The sequence below is a fragment of the Nuphar pumila genome, chromosome 13 (genome assembly GCF_984573655.1).
Source record: "Nuphar pumila chromosome 13, dmNupPumi1.hap1.1, whole genome shotgun sequence".
Classification (NCBI taxonomy): domain Eukaryota; kingdom Viridiplantae; phylum Streptophyta; class Magnoliopsida; order Nymphaeales; family Nymphaeaceae; genus Nuphar; species Nuphar pumila.
In genome coordinates, this window is record NC_143261.1 from 2,710,323 (window position 1) to 2,730,398 (window position 20,076).

Below are 20,076 nucleotides of genomic sequence, written 5' to 3' on the forward strand. Positions count from 1 at the left end.
ATATATATATATATATATATATATATATATATATATATATATATATATATATATATATATATTGGACGAGATAATAATCTCATCATATTGTATGTGCTTCTTGTGATTGTCAATGTGATGCACTATAATTTTGAAGAACTCATACGCGCTATGACCATAGTGACAAATATCGCGAGATTATAAAAAATCTTGCGAGAAATTGCCTGAAAGTTTTAAACGGCAAATTCTAGCAAGATTTTCAAAATATCGTGAGATTTATGAAAAAACATAAATACTGCGATTTAGACCTGATATTTACGTTTTAAACTGCTATTTATCATGAAAATCCATGCATTTTTATTTTTGATTATTTTTGATTAATATTTTATTATAAAAATATTTTTATACTTTTTAATTTATTTTTATTGCCAAGATTTTGCAAAATGATGCGAGATTTATGATTTTTTTTTTAATTTCTCACAAGTTTTTGAAAAACAAGATTTTGCCGAAAAACACGTTTTTCACTATGGCTATGACTTGGTTAATTTTCATGTTCACTGGATTAAAAACTCTAGGAGGCCGTTTGTTTCACCCCGTTTCATAAGAAAGAGCCTCCGAACATTCTTATGAAATGGGGGCTCTTTTCCACATATGGTGTGACAAAAGCCACTTGGAAATTCAGCTGTGGGCCCCATAAGGGACCCGCACTTTTACATGCGTTTTCTTTCCCCTAGCGCTGCGTGAAAGGAACGCCTCCTATGGGGTGTCTATTTCACTCTGAAACTTGGGAAAGTTGACCTATTTCATATGAAAAAGCGTCTCTTTGAGAGGACATATATGATAGGATCCGTTCATAGTGACAAATGTCGCGAGAAATTGCCTGAAAGTTTAAAACGGCAATTTCTCGTGAGATTTTCAAAATATTGCCAGATTTATGAAAAAGCATAAACACCACGATTTAAATGCGATATTTACATTTTAAACAGTTATTTATCATGAAAAACCAGTGTATTTTTATTTTTAAATAATTTTATTACTATTTTCTTATAAAAATATTTTTAAAATTTTTTAAAATTATTTTTTATTGTCAAAATTTTGCCAAAAAATGTGAGATTTATGATTTTTTTTCAATTTCTCACCAGTTTTTGCAAAACGAGATTTTGCCGAAAAATACGTTTGTCACTATGGATCCATTCTATGTCCTAACCATCCAACTGGCGGCTAAGGTTAGTCCACATTTTCACCTGATATGTGGACTGATCTTATAGCGGTCCAAATGCATCACTTAGACAGACTTTTTTTTTTTATGATGACGAACTCTCACGGGTCACATAGTAGGCCCACCCACCTGTGAAGTAAACCCCGACCAGGGTCACCAACAACCAAGACCTTACAGAGCCCACCAGGCATCTGCATACCCGGTGGAAATCGAACCTTGGACGATGGGGTCAGCACCTTCTCCCCAAGCCCTCTACCAGTTGTGGCAGGTGTACTATTATATAATTTTTATTTACATTTATCAATTCATTCAGATATTCTTCTCCATCCTTTTGAGCATAGTGACAACAGTTTTTTTCGCAAAATCTCATTTTTCAAAAATTTGTGAGGAATTGAAATTTGTTCATAAATCTCGCGTTTTCGGCAATAAAAAATAAATTAAAAATATAGAAATATTTTTATAAGAAAATATTAATACAAATTATTTAAAAATAAAAATACATGGCTTTTTTCATGATAAATAGGCATCACGGTATTTATGTTTTTTCAAAAATCTCAGGAGAAATTGCCGTTTTAAACTTTCAGGCAATTTGTCACGATATTATCGTTTGTCACTATGCTTTTCAGTTTTTGTTGCCTCAAAAGGAACTCATTTTTTTTTCTCAACAAAGGGTCTTGTTTGCCTAATAATAACCATCATGGCCCCTTCTTGAAGATAGGATCCAACTACATTAGGTGTGCAAGTGGGTTCGATCCAGATCAGATATCTGACCCGACCAAAACTATTTTGGATAGATACGGCTCATAGAATTAATGTCTGTATTATAATTGTATCAGACTCAGAATAAGCAATTTTGGCTTAACGGGATCTAGAGTTAAAATTGGATAAGTAAATAGGTTCAGAACAGGGTCGAAACCAAACATTTTGTCTATTTTACGTGAAAGCCAATGTACTTGAGCCACTTTCTTATTTGGATGCGAAATTCTATCACGTGTTTCAAGTTGGATCTGGATCCAAAAGAGACCCAATCATTCAAAATTTGAGCCAATATCAGGTCAACCTGATCCCACCTATACCCGATCCATTTGCAACCCATTCTATAGCTGTTAAAAGGTTAGGTACTTGACCTATTTGGTTTGTACTTGAATATGACTAGGCAACATAGTGTGGGATTCTGGTTCAGATTATATTGAATTAATAAAATGAATTCCCAAACCTGACCCATGTGGTTTAAAGAGTACTCAAAACGTATAGTATTTACATAGAAATACTCGGGTCAGATATCTAACAAGAATCACGGTTCAAAATGACACCAACATTTTTTTGGCCTTTATTTTTATACTCATACCTGGCTATTTGGATTTGATTTGGGTCAAGTATTCAACACTGATCCACCCCATTGAAAGACCTTAGTGATTAAAGCAATTAGAACTGGTAAAGGGCCCCAACACATGCTGCTTATTTTAGCTCATTTACAATTATACAATGTTCGGACTTGGCTGGTCTGGATTCGGTGAGACTAAGTTGAGCTTAAGTTCATCTCTACACAGGTTTTTATTATAATAACCTCCATCCATCCTCGTTTCATGTCCTTCGTTCTCAGTCCAAACAGGGCGAGTTGGAGCGGGGCCCGTTTTGCCTCAGTCCCACTAACGCTGTCCGAACTAGTCGAGGGGTGTGAGGCCTTTTCGGAACTTGGCAACATGATGCGACGGGACTTGACGTTTGGGTTTTCTCTTCGTAACAGCACTACGCCCACGAAAGACACAAAACTTGCCGCGGGATTCATCGTTCCCTCGTTAATGACGGAAGAATCGCCATCGCCTTTTGTGATTGTGAACGCCCTCCACTCATCAATCATCAAAATTCAAGTTGCAACTCGGCATTCTTTTGCAGTCGGAGCGGTAGAGATCTCACGATCTATCCATCGGTTGTAGAAATCCCTCGCTCGATCGAAGCCCGTCTGCAAATCTACAGAGGTAATGTCTTTCCCTTTCTTCTTCTTCTTCTCGTTCCCTAATCTGTGTTTTTCGTTGCGCCTTCTACTTCCTATCTATCTTCTTCGAAGAATCGGATTGAGATTCAACGAAGGCGAGGTAGAATGACGATTGCAGTGTTTTGCTAGTGCCTTCAGTTCTAATTCACCGTGTCCGAAGAATCGTAACGCTTAAAACTTCGTAATTTTGATATAGCAACGTAGAATTACGTTCCGATGCACGATTTCTTCTATTTCGGTTAGCGTTTTGATCTTATTGTGGTGTGCTGGTAGTGAGCCTCTATTTTTATTGATCGCGACTCCTGTAACGACGAAATTTACCGTGCATATAGGTAGGCTTAGTCTTTTCATCTTTGCTGTGTGTAAGGAAGCCCCTGTTTTTAAGCGTTGCGGCTCTGCGACGCCGAAATTTGCAGTGGATATGAGTTGGAATGGATTTTGTTTGCATCATGAACTCTAAAACGATGATTTTCTTTCCCGAGTTTGCGGATGTATGATGTCTGAACGTAGATTGTTTGGTCATTGTGTATGATATGAAGTGTGTCTATTGTGGTACGGAATGCACGAACCTTATTGTGGTACACTCTGATGAGTCTGATCTCCAAAAGCCAAAATTTGCGCTTGGATCATGTAACTAAAGGTACTGCCACTGGAATGTTAAATAAACTATGCGCCGAACACATCAGGAAGGTTGGATCTAGCTTTTGATTGCTAGACTGATGCAAACAAAAGAGTCTTCCACCATAATGTGTCATGGTTCATAATCTCTCTCTCTCTCTCTCTCTAAAAGCAGATACACACACACACACACACAGAAGTTAAGTGTTTTGGTTTCCTTTCTGTTGGTTCACCTATTTTTCAGTTGTGAATTAGAATGGATTTGGTAATTTTTAGGTAATTCACTCTTTAAAATAAGTTAACTAGCTATGGCTTCGTAATGTCACAAATTTCATTCTCAGGAAAATCCCTGTGAGAAAAAATCTCTAATAAATTAAAAATTGTTTTGTTGGAAAAATCTCTGGAAAATGTCTTCATATATGAGTTTTTTAATATAAAATATAACTCAAACAAATACAAAATATAAAAGTTTATTTTATGAGGTTGATATCACTATAGAATATTTAAAATACACAAATAATTTGAAAATATTCTTTTTTGGAATGTAGTTGCTTTTGAAAAATCACAATATTTTCTGAATATCACTGTTATTTGTTATATAGATTTTTAGGATTTTGAAGATACACTCTTGTCATCATACTTTTATTTTCCTTTAGCATATATATATATATGTTAATATTTGGTACTATTGAAGGCATGGAACTATTTAGTATAAATCATATATATAGGTTAATATTTGGTGCTATTGAAAGAAGTATTGAGTATAAATCACCTTATTTTCATATTTTATTTTTATTTTTGTAGATTGGACCTTATGGATGTGATCTACAAGGTTTGTTTAGTAGAAAAAGAATTTTGAATCATGTGATTGTGACATATAAGCAGGTTTTTTAAGGCTTTCAAAAATCAATGGCTTACAATGCACTAAAATTTCACGATTCAAAAAATCATATTTTTAAATCAAAACAATATTATTCAAGGTTTGATTCTTAGCAAACAAACCATGCTGAACACACCTATGTGATCAGATTGGGTTGATAAAGCTTGAACCTATGATTTCCAGCTCAATAGTTTCATGCCTTCAATAGGACCAAATAAGAACCCGTGTATATATATATATATATATATATATATATATATATATATATATATATATATATATATATATATATATATATAACACATTGTATTTTGTGTTTGAATATGTTACCTGTAACCTGGACCAGTAGAGCTATACCATCTTCTACATCTTCTAGCCAACATTCTTTACTTCAAATCCCATTGGGGGCTGTCCACTCCCAAAGCTTGGTGACCTGAAAATTTCTGCATCATTTATCTGCATTATACATTAAGATGTATTATATATGTTGATTGAATGGCTCATTGATAAGCACGTGACGTGAGTCAGTTCTTTCTGAAATGGGTTCTACCCATTTCCTTGGCAATTTATTCTGTTAATGGATGAATGACGTTCCCTCTCTTTCAGATCCTCTACTTCAACTAGAACCGTTCTTTCCTCCCAGAAGGGTTTTGATCCTCGAGCGGACTCTCTTATTGAGTTTTTTGTCTCTTCTGGCTTTGTGTGAAGTTGATCATTAATAGTTGGAATATTGTTAATTTAGGTTCAACAGTTAAACTTATTATCTTTTAAGCGCTAGTAGGAATATGGTTACCTTAGGTTCAACAGTTCAAACTTAATGATCTGTAAGTTTTACATGTTGCTCAGATTCAGTGGGTGAATTTGTTTTCCAACATTTTCATAGGGTTCTCTCGGGCATACTATTGTAACTTAACATGTTCCCATTTTGTTTGATATCAGGTTGTCTTTCTGCTTAACACAGCACTGAATAATTTTTTTATCATTCTTGACCTTTGTCCATCTTTAAGAGTTCGTGTGTGAACATGGAGGGAACTGTGTTTACACCATCTTTGGAGGGAATGAAGCTTGTCAAGTCTGAAGAAGGACATATGCTGACCAAACCTTTCTTAGATGTGTGCAAGAGTGTGCTGCCAGTCGTAGGTATGGTTTTGGATTTCTACATTGCATCATTGGGGTGTTTATTTTCTTGGACCAGTCAATCACTTTTGGGTGTAAAATGGCAACCTTTTTTATAACAATATGGATGGCTGTGCTTTTCAATGTTCTTAAATCTTTCTATGTATGGATGCTGCTCTACTAAAAATCTTATGTCTGGTTGCTGCTTGAATAGTGGTTAGTTATACTAGAGAATCTTTCTTAGTGGATGCACTTAGCCAAAAATACTTGATGCACTAATGTATTGAAGGAATATGGGAAATTACATGATTCACTATTTCATTTATTACTTGTCCTTGTGGCAATATTGTACATAATGAACCAAAAGGATATGTGGGCCTTTTCCTTTTGGTTGATTCAATTTATGCAATGGAGGGTACTGTATATAGTATAAAATTAATCAAGATGTCAATTCATTCCGAGGCATGGCCTGCTTTGTGTTGGTTAGGACCTTCTTTACAAAAAATGCATTATATAGGGCATTAGAAAGTGCTCGGGCATGTAAGTGTCTAAATCTCTAGTAATCATTCAATCAGTCAAGTGGTTCTCTTCTTCTCAATGACAATCAATGTCATAGATATTGATCTGGAGTTCTTCTATTAATGAGATGAGTTCCTCCCCACCCCTTCTTCCTTTTTTCCATCTTAAGATTAACTTTTACTTGAACATGTTCCAGTTCCTAAACTTATTCTCCTGATAGCCTTATGATCATGATGGTGTAATTTATTGTAAAAATCATAATTGAATGCAACTTATTATACAGGCAAGATATCTTGGTTCTATTCTGATTGACTCACATTTTCAGAAAAGCTTGGGACAGCCTTGGCGCTTGTAAAATCTGATGTTGGGGGTAATATATCGGTACGACTTTGTCTATAGTATATCTGTAGGTTTATCCTTTTTCTTTTCAACCTTTTAGTGTCATTTACTTGAGCATGGTTCTATGTTTTGCAATTTATCCTGAGGATGAACAAAGTATACTAGTTGTTCAAATGATTACAAATTTTGTCTTAATCTTCCACTTTTTCCATATTCTTTATGGCAATGTATCAGAAAATCTGGATGTCCTATTGATGTGTTGTTCACTTGTTTTGTACCTTATGGTACCAGCAACTTGCTATGGGAAAACAATGCCAATGTTGCTTCCTATACTTTTGCTTTTATGCACCTGTAGGGGTTTCCATTTTAAATTTCCACCTCCAATTTCTGCTTGTTACTCATAATTCTGTGATGGTGCTTAATCAGACCATTAGCATTAGCTTTAAGTACAACATACACTAGCCAAAACAATTATCCAAACTTGAAGATATACCCAGAAATATGTCTGAGACTCTGAGTGCATTTATAATGCAATAAATTACAAATATATAAGGAGATATACTTTGAATTTGCAATCAAAGGTTGCCTTTTAAACTGCAATTGGCACATTGAGCACCAGATATACATAGTAAGTTGATCCCTCAGCAGGTAGGGAAGAGAGACTTGACATATGTCATGGTAATGCTTTGATAACAATATGAGCAACCAGACCAAACAGATCAAATCTGTGAGATAGTAAATGAAATTGATGCTAATATTATCCTGTGATATAAATGCTGTGAATGAGTGTAGTAATCCAACTTCATATGAACATATAAACGTAATGCTTTCTTAAAGGACTTCTAAAATTTAATTCCTTAATATGAAATATCAAATTGAAGCTTCTCCATGAATTCTAGGTATGCCATGTCTTCTCTACAACTCTACTTCTAGTCTTATCATTGGAACATCCTACTCAAATTCTGGGTCTTTATTTTTTTATAAATTGTCTTTCCAACATGTTACAATGTTCCCAAAAATACGTTTGTTCTAGAAATCTATCTTTGTTTCAAATATAATATGTTCATTTAATTTAATGGATAAAATTTCCAATATAGGCACTTATTAAAGATTAAGAAAGCAGAATCAACTAAGGGAAGTGTGAACTCAATCCCCCAGAGGGTTTTGAGTGCCTGAACAAGCTCACCCATTGGCTCCTTCTTTGTTTATGTTTTAACAGGTTTCTGCTCCAATGGCTCTATGCCTGCTTTGAACAAAATTTCTAAAGATTGGCAAGAACTGTGAAAAGAAAACATACAATACATTCATCATGTAAGCTAAAATTAAAGGCTATAAACATATGAATTTTGGAAAAGTATCAAAATTGTCATTATTTTCTTTGTGCATGTGTATGTGTTTGCACATGCATGTGTGTCCATACTGATGGGTAGTTTGATGTGATTCAGATTATAATTTTCATTTGCTCTGTATCTATTGTATGTATTCCTGGTTCAAAGTGTGTGGCATGTGTCACATCATATCATGGGTTGCTTTATAGTTGAGCTCACATGTTTTTCAAAACTTTTAAGTAGCTCAAATGTTTTCAAAACTTTAAGTAAACACAGAGGAATACACTTATGTCTCAGGGGATTCTCTTGTCCTTATGCTGTCATTGTTTGCAGCCTTCTTAAATGGACGTTCTCTTTCTTCAAACTATGCATTTTTTTTACTAAGAACTTGGTGCCTATTAGTAGTTCCTTTTGGTTAATAGTTTCCTTTTCCTTTTATTTGTGGTGCAGAGATTGGAGAATAAATATTCCTCTGATCCTTCAAAATATCATGTGCTATACAGTATGATAAATGAAGAAGTGGAAGCTAAGACGGCAACAGATTCTTCAAGTTGCACTAATGGACTTTTGTGGTTAACTAGGTATAGTATTTTGAGATTTTTGGTTATCAAAGATCCAAGCATTTCAAGGGATTTTGTTAAGGGGGTGCTATTTATTATAGCAATCGAATGATATATCTGGTGAAAGACCAAAGGCATAAAATCTTGGAACGTTTTTATGTGCAATTTCTTGCTTTCACGTGTATCAGTGAGAGCTTGAATTGTCAGAATTTTTTGTTCCTTTTTCTAACGACGACTTTGAATAAGCATTTGGTTTCTGATTGTATCTTTTAACCAAGTTGAAATCAATGCTTGGAAAAGGACAATAATGCAGCTTCTTGTATAAACATTTCTACTATTATCACCAGCATGAATTTAAATCCGTGTTGTGAAAAGTTTTCAGGTCTCTTACCTCACCATGTTCAAAGTCATTTGAAGTATATTTGTAACTTCTGACTTCAGTGATATCTTTGTTGGCATTTTGGTTTTCGTTTTACTTTTTGTAATGGATGTGACTTGCTACTGTGAAGACTTGTGTCCTGAAGGTTGGAAGATCTAGCTGTTTGGAATACCTATTAACTAGTGGTAAATCAGAAACCAATCATCCTTTTCCTTCCGTTGCATTTGTTTGTGATTTTAACACATGGTATGGGGGCAACAATTTAAAATATGGAATGGGGACAATAGATTACAACACATAGCCTGGTCTCCAAAATGGGACTGCAGGGGTTGGACTTTTTACCACCAGGATTAAGGTCCTGAAAACTAGTGTATGCCAGAATAGGCTCACTAAAATGAACAAAGCAATTGGTTATATTGTAGTTACCATAGGTGATTATTTTCATAATGGACTGTCGTATTCTTTTGTCACTCTTGTGTCCTCGTGATGCATGCCAGAACTAGGAATTAGTTGATGGTTTAGAAAATACACAACTTTAGACTGAGGATTGAGTTCTATGTAAATGACTAAAAAAGCGGTAATAAAAAAAGAGGAATGTCACCACGAAGCATATTCATGTTAAGCTGCCCAGGAGTTTTAATGACCCTGTCATCTGCTAAGTATGATTGAGCAATCTGTTTGCAAGTTAATTCATCTATGAAAGTGAGAATGAAATTGGTAAGGGGGTAGTATCAATGCAAAGGAAACCTCAAGGTAGTAGCGATTAGCTATCTGAAAGTGAGAATGAAATTGGTTCTTTACCTTAAAGTGATACAGACATTGTTCTTTGTAATGGTCATGCCATTTGAATAGAAGGGTGTACCAATGCCCAATATCTAGGAGAACTGATAAAGCTATCTCGATGTCAAATAAAATAAAAGTTTGAAGTACAGCATCCTGAAACTTATGTTAAATTATGTATATATAAATATATATTTATACATATACTTATATATATACATACGTATATATATAAGTATATATATACATATTTTCTAAAGTGGAGCTCTCTTTTAAGCTCAATGGATCCAATTATCTCATGTGGGCCTCCGCTATGGAAAATCATCTAAGGGGTAAGAAGCTTTGGAATTTTGTTATGGGAACTACTCCCGAACCCTCTCTTGTTCTCACCAAAAATGAAAGTGGAGTTGAAAAAGCTTTAGATGGTGATGAACGCATCAAAGCTATTAATGATCATCAATCCAAAGTAGAGGATTGAGAAAGTAACCATGCCAAAATTTTGGCATGGTTCATGAACAATGTTGACCTCAAAAATTGTGCCAACATTGCTAAATTTAGAAAAGCCAAATGAGGCATGGTTCTTTCTTTAGGGTATGTATACCCAAAAGGATCTAGCTAGACAATTTTTTTGTCAAGAAAAAATTAGATCCACTAGACAAGCGGATATGAGTGTTCGTGACTATTTTAGTGCCTTAACCCCTCTTTGGGATGAGCTTGCTCTTCTTGAGCCTAAGTGGGTGACTTCGGAAGATGTTGAGTTAAGAAGAGAACAAATTGAAAAAGAACATTTCTTTCAATTTCTCCATGGGCTTAGGCCAGAATTTGAACAAGTTAGGGCATCCCTTCTTCGTAGAAGTAAAGCCTTACCTATTGAAGATGCTCTTGCCGAAGTATGCCAAGAGGAAACTCGTCTTGGCATAAGTATTAAGAGTGATGAAATTTTGGCCGTTATTAGGTCTGAATCAAATGTAAAAGCTTATAGACCTCATTTTAACAAAAATAATGGATATAGAAAGGGGGTAATTTGTCACTATTGTAATGAACCGGGGCATATTAAGCCAGTGTGTCCTCATCTTAAAGGAAAAGTGGTCACGGTTGGAGAAAATTCTCCAAAGGAAGAAGAAAATATCAAAGGAGAAGATATCAAAGGAGGAGATATCAAAGAAACTCTTAGCCATATTTCCGAAGTTCTCCAACATCTTCTCAAAACTACTTCATCCTCAACATCGGGAGCCGCTGTAGCTTATTCTTCGTCACCTCCAGGTATGTGGGTTCTAGACTCCGGTGCTTCTTTTCATATGATATCTCATAAAAACTCTCTTTCTAATGTCTTTGTCGAACCCATTTCCTCTTATGTTTCAACGGCCGATGAGACATCTTTAAAAATCGAAAATATTGGAACTCTTGATTTAAAAACCTCTCAAAATTTTTATGTTCCTAAAGTAAGAGTTGTTCCAAAAGTTAATCTAAATATTTTTTCCGTATCTCAAATTACCGATCATGGATGCCAAGACTCTTTCTCACCTAAAGATTGCACCGTGCAGGATCTCCAGTCAGGGAAGCTGATTGGGCAAGGCTATAGGAGGGGCATTCTTTATTTTATGGTTTTTTTGACTCTTCCGTCCAAGTCATTTTGTAACTTTGTAAACGAAAAAAGTATTGATGTTTGGCATGAGAGACTTGGTCATCCAAATTTTGTTAAAATGTCTCTTTTTCCTTTTTTGGACAATACTTGTAAAGTCAAACACATGACTTGTAAAGATTGCATTTTTGAGAAATCTAAAGCTATTCCATTTCTTCAAAGAAATTATGTCACCACTCGGCCATTTGAAATTGTTCATTCTGATGTATGGGGACCTTCCATTTTATCCAAAAGTGGTTTTTCATATTATGTGATCTTTATTGATGATTTCACTCGATTTACTTGGATTTACTTCCTAAATCGCAAATTCAAAGTTTTTTCCTTCTTCAATGAATTTCATGCAATGGTTAAAAACCAATTTCTAGGAAACTTATCCACCCTTAGATCCGATTCGGGAGGCGTATATATGTCCAATGAATTTTAAATGTACTTAAAAAAAAACGGAATTTGTCATCAACGTTTTTGTCCTAACACTCCGCAACAAAATGGTCTTGCGAAAAGAAAACATAGACACATAATAGAAACCATAAGAACTTTACTTATTTCCAAGAATATTCTCAAATCCTTTTGGGCCGAAGCGGTTCTAACCTCAACATATTTAATCAATAGAACACCATCTTCCACTTTGAAAAATTTTTCTCCGTTTAAAAAACTTTATAATATGTCTTTTGACTACAAAAGATTAAGAATTTTTGGATGTAAATGTTATGTTCTACAACAACAACAAACAACAACTACGCCTTCATCCCAAAACAATTGGGGTCAGCGATATGAACCAAAAAAGAAATTCATTTTGGGTCTTCCACATGAATCCTTTTCCTCCAATCATTTCTATCCAACGCCATGTCCTCGGTGAGGTTCAAAGCATTCATATCCTTTCCTATCATCTCCATCCAAGTCTTCCTAGGCCTACCCCGACCTCTTTTAACTAATATATTTTCCCATTTCTCCAACCTTCTAACTGGAGCATCATTAGGCCTTCGCCGAATATGTCAAAACCACCGTAAACGATTCTCTCGCATCTTATTTTCAATGGGTGCAACACCTACCTTCTTACGTATCTCTTCGTTCCGAATCTTATCTTTTATTGTATTTCCACACATCCATCTAAGCATCCGCATCTCAGCTACACTCATTTTTTGAATATGATGTCTCTTGGCAGCCCAACATTCCGTACCATATAGTAAAGCGGGTCTAATAGTCGTCCTATAAAACTTTCCCTTCAACCGCAATGGCATTCTACGATCGCACAGCACTCCAGTAGCACTTTTCCATTTCATCCACCCAACCTTTATCCTATGATTTACATCTCCATCAATTTCTCCATACTTTTGAATGATGGATCCCAAATATTTGAAATAATCATTCACCGGTATATCTTGCTCACCAAGCTTCACTACACTCCCATCACTACTTCGTTGCTTACTAAACCGACATTCCATATATTCAGTCTTACTCTTACTCAACTTAAAACCTCTAGCTTCCAATGTCTGTCTCCATAATTCTAACTTAGCATTAACCCCAACTCTAGACTCATCAATCAAAACAATATCATCAGCAAACAACATACACCACGGTACATTTTCTTGAATTGATCTCGTAAGCTCATCCATCACTATCGCAAATAGGAAAGGGCTTAAAGCAGATCCTTGATGTAACCCAACCGTTATCGGAAAATTGGTTGTCACCCCTCCACAAGTGCGGACATTGGTTACTACTCCTTCATACATATCTTTAATTATACTAATGTACTTGAGAGAAACACCTTTCTTCATCATTGTCCACCAGAGAACGTCCCTAGGTACTCTATCGTATGCCTTCTCTAAATCAATAAAAACCATATGCAAATCTTTGTTCCTCTCTCTATATCTTTCAATAAGTTGTCTAAGAAGATGTATAGCTTCCATAGTTGATCTTCCAGGCATAAAACCAAATTGATTCTCCGATATCATGACAACCTTCCTCAACCTAGACTCAATCACCCTCTCCCAAAGTTTCATAGTATGACTCATGAGTTTTATACCACGATAGTTTGTGCAATCTTGTATATCACCCTTATTCTTATATAAAGGCACCAAAGTACTCTTCCTCCACTCATTAGGCATCTTATTTGTTCGCCAAATCAAGTTAAAAAGATTTGTCAACCATTCTAAACCTTTCTCTCCCAAGCATTTCCAAGCCTCGATAGGTATACCATCTGGGCCAACTGCCCTTCTTGATTTCATTTTCTTCAAAGCCTCTGCAATTTCTTTCTTTTGAATCTTGCGCATGAAGTCACGATTTATCTCATGAAAAGAAATGGAGAAGTCTCCAAGATCTTGAGCATGACTATCATTAAATAGTTTATCAAAATAATCTTTCCATCTCTCCTTAATCTCCTCATCTTTGACTAAAACCCTTTGCGTTTCATTTTTGATACATCTAACCATACCCAAATCCTTCGATTTCCTATCTCTCATCTTTGCAAGCCTATAAATATCCTTCTCGCCTTCTTTGGTATCCAACTTGTCATAAACCTCCTTATATACCTTAGCCCTCGCGTTTCGAACAACTTTTTTAGCTTCCTTCTTTGCTATCATATACTTCTCCAAATTCTCATTATCACGACTCTTACTTAGATTTCTATAACACTCTCTTTTAACCTTACTAGCTAATTTGACATCCTCGTTCTACCATGATGTATCCTTACCTAGTGGTGCACCGCCTTTAGACTCACCCAATACCTGCTTAGCTACTTTTCTCATACCACCCGCTATCTTATTCCACATTGATTCTGAATCCTCCTCGAGACACCAATCAACTTCCTTAACTACCTGCTCTACAAACATTCCTTGTTTAGCTCCTTTCAGTGCCCACCACTTAATTCTAGGATCTATCCTATGTCTATCCCTTTTGCGGCATTGTCTAATTCTAAGATCTAAAATTAAGACTCTATGTTGTGTAGCTACACTTTCTCCTGGTATAACCTTACAATCGATGCAACAACCCCTATCTCTCTTTCTAAGTAGGAAAAAATCTATCTGACTCGTATTAACCCCACTTTTAAATGTTACTAGGTGAGACTCCCTCTTCCTAAACCAAGTGTTTGCTAAGATCATATCATAGGACAAACAAAAATCTAAAATCCTTTCTCCACTTTCATTTCTTTCTCCTATACCATAGCCTCCATGGATATTCTCAAATCCATCCCTACTAATGCCTACATGTCCATTAAGGTCACCGCCGATGAAAAGCTTTTCTCCATAAGATGTCTCTTGTACTACTCCATCTAAATCTTCCCAAAATTGATGCTTAATCGAATCATCTAAACCTACTTGAGGTGCATAAACACTAATAATATTAATAATATCCGTACCTAATACTAATTTAATAAGTAAAATTCTATCACCCTTCCTACGGACCTCAACTACATTATCTATAAACTGACGACTCATAACAATCCCTACTCCATTCCTATTCCTATTTATTCCTGTATACCAAATCTTATATCCCCAAGGTTCTATCACTTTAGCTTTCTCACCTACCCATAGGCAATAAAATGTATTTTCTGTAAATGTTATGTTCTAACTCACAAAAATGATAAACTTTCCTCAAAGGCAATAAAATGTATTTTCTTAGGTTATGGCAAAAAAAAAAGGCTATCGATGTTTTGATCTATTAAATAACAAACTCTACGTCTCAAAAGATGTTACTTTCTTAGAAAAAGAAAATGGTTTTTCGCATAAACCAAATGAACATGTTGATTATTCTTTTTTGTTTGACTTATTGCCTCAAGAAAAAAACATAGATGATCATGTTGAAAATATTGAACCTTGTGAAGAACATATTGAACCCTCGGTTAATGAGCAACATGACCTTCATGAAAACTTAAATGAAAATATACCAAATCACACACAAGTTTATTCTAGGAGAAATGAAAGTAATCCTCCTTGCGCTCTTGAGAAATTTTTTCAAAATGAGTCAATTGAAGAACCCTCTCAAAGAAGATCAAATCATATTTCTAAAATATCTAATAGATTTATATCTTATGATTCTTTTTCTCTGAATTTTCGAGCTTATTTGCTTGCTATTCACTCTTTCTATGAACCATCTCATTATAATGATGCTAAGCAGTATGCTCATTGAAATGAAGCAATGAAACTTGAACTAAATGCACTTGAAAAGGCTCAAACATGGAAAATCATTGATCCCTCAAATGGCAAGAAACTCATAGGATGTAGATGGGTTTTCAAAGTAAAAACTAAAAGTGATGGTTCTTTGGAAAGATTTAAGGCTCGATTAGTAGCCAAAGGACATGAATCGTTTACGGTGGTTTGGACATATTCGGCGAAGGCCTAATGATGCTCCAGTTAGAAGGTTGGAGAAATGGGAAAATATATTAGTTAAAAGAGGTCGGGGTAGGCCTAGGAAGACTTGGATGGAGATGATAGGAAAGGATATGAATGCTTTGAACCTCACCGAGGACATGGCGTTGGATAGAAATGATTGGAGGAAAAGGATTCATGTGGAAGACCCAAAATGAATTTCTTTTTTGGTTCATATCGCTGACCCCAATTGTTTTGGGATGAAGGCGTAGTTGTTGTTGTTGTTGTTGTTAGTAGCCAAAGGACATGCTCATGAATATGGGGTGGATTATGATGAGACATTTGCCCCTGTTGCTCGCATGACTAGTGTGCAAACTCTTATTGCAATAGTGTCCATTAAAAAATGACCTATCTTTCAACTTGACGTTAAGAATGCCTTCTTAAATGAAAATTTGAGTGAAGAAGTTTATATGGAACCACTTCTGGGTATGAATTTAAATGGTAAAATTTTAAAATTAAAAAAAGCTTTATATGGACTTAAGCAAACTCCTAAAGCTTGGTATGACAAGTTTAATAATGTATTAAACAATTTGGGATTTATTTCTTATTATACTGACACTGCTCTTTTTGTTAAGAAAACAAGTGGCTTCATTGTTATTCTACTTTTGTATGTTGATGATATGATCATCACTGGGAGTGACAAAAAGGGGGGTAAATGATGTTAAGTCCATGTTAAAGAAAACTTTTGATATGCCTGACCTTGGATTTTTGTGATATTTTTTAGGTATTGAATTGGCTTACTCCTCCCGAGGATACATTCTATCTCAAATGAAATTAACAGCAGACATTTGTACCAAGTCAGGAGTATCTGATGAAAAGAAAGTTGAAACTCCTGAAGTTATCAATGCAAAACTGAGACTTGAGGATGGTGTTCTACTTAAGGATCCAACCCCCTATCGTCAATTAATTGGATCTCTTACCTATTTATCCATCACCGGTCCAGATATAGCTCATGCAGTTCATGCTGCAAGTCAGTTTCAGTATGCGCCTACTTCAGTTCACATGGCGGCCGTGATGCGAATTGTGCGATACATCAAAAATACCATCTCCAAAGGGATTTTCTTATCTTCTTCCTCATCTCTTGAATTAATTGCTTTTACTGATGCTGACTGGGGAGGAAATCCCAATGATCGTATCTCAACTACTGGTTTTTGCATTTTTAGGTGAATCTCTCATTTCGTGGAGATGCAAGAAACAACAAAAGGTCTCACTATCATCCACTGAAGCTGAATATTGGGCCATGACAATGACTACTATGGAAATCACATGGCTTAAAAGTCTCATTGGTGACATAGGCGTCCTCATTTCCTCCTCTACCAAGCTGTGTTGTGTTAACAAAAGTGTAATCTACATTGCAAGCAATCATACTTTTCACGAGCGAACAAAGCATATCGAAATGAATTGTCATTATGTTCGAGACGAATATTTCAGAGGAACTATCACATTACTTCAGAATATCAATTGATTGACTTCTTCACCAAAGCGCTTCCAACTCTACGATTTATGTTTCTTCTTAGCAAACTTTCGGTCTTCTCCCCGTAAAGTTTGAGGAGACATGTTAAATTATGTATATATAAATATATATTTATACATATACTTATATATATATATACATACATACATATAAGTATATATATATACATATTTTCTCTTTTGTTTTCTTGTACCCAAAAAACCCGATCGGGGTATTTTGGTAAATCCCCATGTAATCCTTTTTCTTTTTGTATTTTTCCTTTTCTCTCTTTTTTTACCTTTTCTTTTTTTCTTTTTTGTTTTACATATTGTAAGACCACAAGGGGCCCCACTCATCTAGTCGTTGGGGCCCCAACGGTCATATTTATGACCGTTGGGTCTCCCAACGACTAGATGGGAGCCCCCTTGTGGTCCCTTCTCTTTAGTTTCCCCCTCTATAAATAGAGGAGGCTCTCTCTTGTATTGGCATGAGTTTTTCACCCTCTTCTTTCTTTCTTCAATAATATCCAACTTATGACTTTTAGGCACTTTTCCCTTTAGTGGGTTTTGTATACACTTTTAGTGTTTGTGTTCTTGGCTCTTGGCATCACTCTTCTAAAAGAGTGGTTTGCTTCCGCCCTTTTCATTACAACTTATCACCATGCATGAGGAGCTTACTTGAGATCATAAGAAACTGTTTGATCCCTGCCTACAACACTTGGAGCATACTCTGGGGAGATTTCCAAAAAAAACTATTTTCTCATCAAGATTGGCTGTGAGATGTTGGATATTGTAGATATTTTCTACAAAAGACCTTATAAAGCTGATTTGCTCATTCTTGTTGTCCTTACTCTTACAAGGTTATTTCTATTATTTATATTTGTGCATATAGTTATATTCTACCAGCGATGGTTGGAAATTGTTTCATTCACTTGGTTTTGGATTACATCCTATACCATAAAATGCTTTTCTTCATGTTCCTATGCCATTTTATATCGAAGAAAAAGGAAGTCTGGCTGAAGATGTGCATAATTTGTTGTTATATTCTACAGAGCTATGGATTTCTTGGTTGAGCTGTTCCGCAACTTGATGGACAATGTTGATTGGACTATGACACAGGCGTGTACTGATTCATACAACAAAACCTTGAAGAAGTGGCATGGTTGGGTTGCCAGCACCGCTTTCACTGTAATTTCTCTTTAGCTGGAGTAGCTTTTTCTCTTTCCAAAAAATTAAACTCTATGACTTGGCAGCAGATCAGGGTTGAATGCATATATGACATCACATGCAGCCCATTCAAGGCCTGTCCCTGTCCAATTGATCATGAGTTTGGCTGGGACTGATGCAAGTCCATGCAATATTTGGTCCTGCCAATCTAAGCACAGAATCACCTTGGTTGTTGGGCAACTAGGTTCACAAACAACTTGACTTCGTAATATGCATGGTCCTAATGAAAGTTTTCAATTTTGAACTTCATATGTAAGGTGAAAAGATCTTTTGAACATCAACTGGTTGGTTCTGAAATATGAATGCTATTTTCATGTTTTGGCAGACCGCAATGAAGTTTGCACCTGAGAGAAACAAGTTCATGGGAATTATAGGCGGTGGTGCTGGTGATCTCAGTGCTGACATTCAGAAATTCTGTACCAGCTTTCCTCCTCTTCTTGAAGAAAACCACAAGTTCTTGGTAATTCTTCTTGCCAATTTTCATTTGAACCTTTTGTTGCTTTTTTCATGTGAATAGGGTACTTGCTGTTTGTGGACAAATGGCCCAACTGTTGCCTTTTTGAACTGAAACAGATCACATACCATAAAGTTCGCAATTGGAATCAGTATACAGAATTTAAGGGTATTTGATTACCTCATCTCAAATCCGAGGGTCTGATCTGGCATGATAACCTGCAGAGATCCATGAATTAGAGATCCTAACATCTCAATCAGAGATCCAAGGCAATCAAATGCACCATTAATGGGTTTTTTAATCCCTCGGATTTGAGATCCTTAGGATGATCTCAATGATCTATAGTTTGAACCCCTTGTGAAGAAACAAGAGCCTTCAAACACATACAAGATGTCTACCAAAAGACAAAATGGACAATCACAAAAGGGGCCACTATGGGCACTGTGAAAGTATCTCCAACAAGATACTAATATCAAGACCTTAATATTCTTGATATTGAACCCACCACGAAAGCACAATAAGAACACTTTAGAACACTTGTGCACAAAAAGCACAACCCACAAATAACTCACAAATGCACAAAGGCATAAAAACAATGGAATCAATTTATTGAGAACTTGGGCTTTGACTCAAAGCCATGAAAAAATACAAAGGGGAGAACCCCTATTTATAACACCACAAGAGGGGCCTTGGAGGGGCTCCACCCATAGACGTTGGAGCCCCTCCAACGGTCACAAATGTGACCGTTGGAGAGGGCCCAACGTCTATGTTGGTGGCCCCCCCAAGGTACCTTTTGGTACACTTACAAAAGAAATAAAAAAAAACAAAAAAGAAAGAAAATAAAAATAATTACAATCACATCCATAAAGTGAATGTGCGCAAAAATAGAGGAAAAGACTAAACTACCCTTATGACTAAACAAATAGAAATATATATTTTATATATATATTTGAGTAGATACATATACATATATATTAATATATGTATATGTATTACCATATATATATAAAATATATATATTACATTATATGATTATGTACATAATTTAACACCCCCCCTCAAACTTAAGGCAGGATGACCGAGAGTTTGCTAAGAAGGAAGTTGAAGCGCGGAGCACACAAGGCTTTAGTGAAGAAATCCGCCAACTGATACTCGGACGTGACATATGGAAGGTCAATGATTCCGTGGAGATACGCCTCCCGAACATAGTGACAGTCCATCTCT

The 20,076-nt window shown here is 35.7% G+C and overlaps 1 protein-coding gene across 3 annotated transcripts in view; it reads left to right on the forward strand.

Annotated features, from left to right (window-relative positions):
• The window catches only part of LOC149817508 (glycolipid transfer protein 1-like), a 46,824-nt gene that overhangs the window by 2,478 nt on the left and 24,270 nt on the right, over positions 1-20,076 (forward strand). The window contains exons 1-6 of one of the 3 annotated variants that reach the window (XM_089984264.1): positions 2,926-3,177; positions 5,700-5,832; positions 6,653-6,708; positions 8,445-8,575; positions 18,224-18,359; positions 18,724-18,858. In XM_089984264.1, the coding sequence (XP_089840390.1) occupies positions 5,715-5,832; positions 6,653-6,708; positions 8,445-8,575; positions 18,224-18,359; positions 18,724-18,858 (576 nt within the window). In that variant the 5' untranslated portion in view covers positions 2,926-3,177; positions 5,700-5,714. Of the gene's footprint in view, positions 1-2,925; positions 3,178-5,631; positions 5,833-6,652; positions 6,709-8,444; positions 8,576-18,223; positions 18,360-18,723; positions 18,859-20,076 lie in introns of those variants that run through there. The other 2 variants (XM_089984265.1, XM_089984266.1) reach the window with 2 other exon arrangements.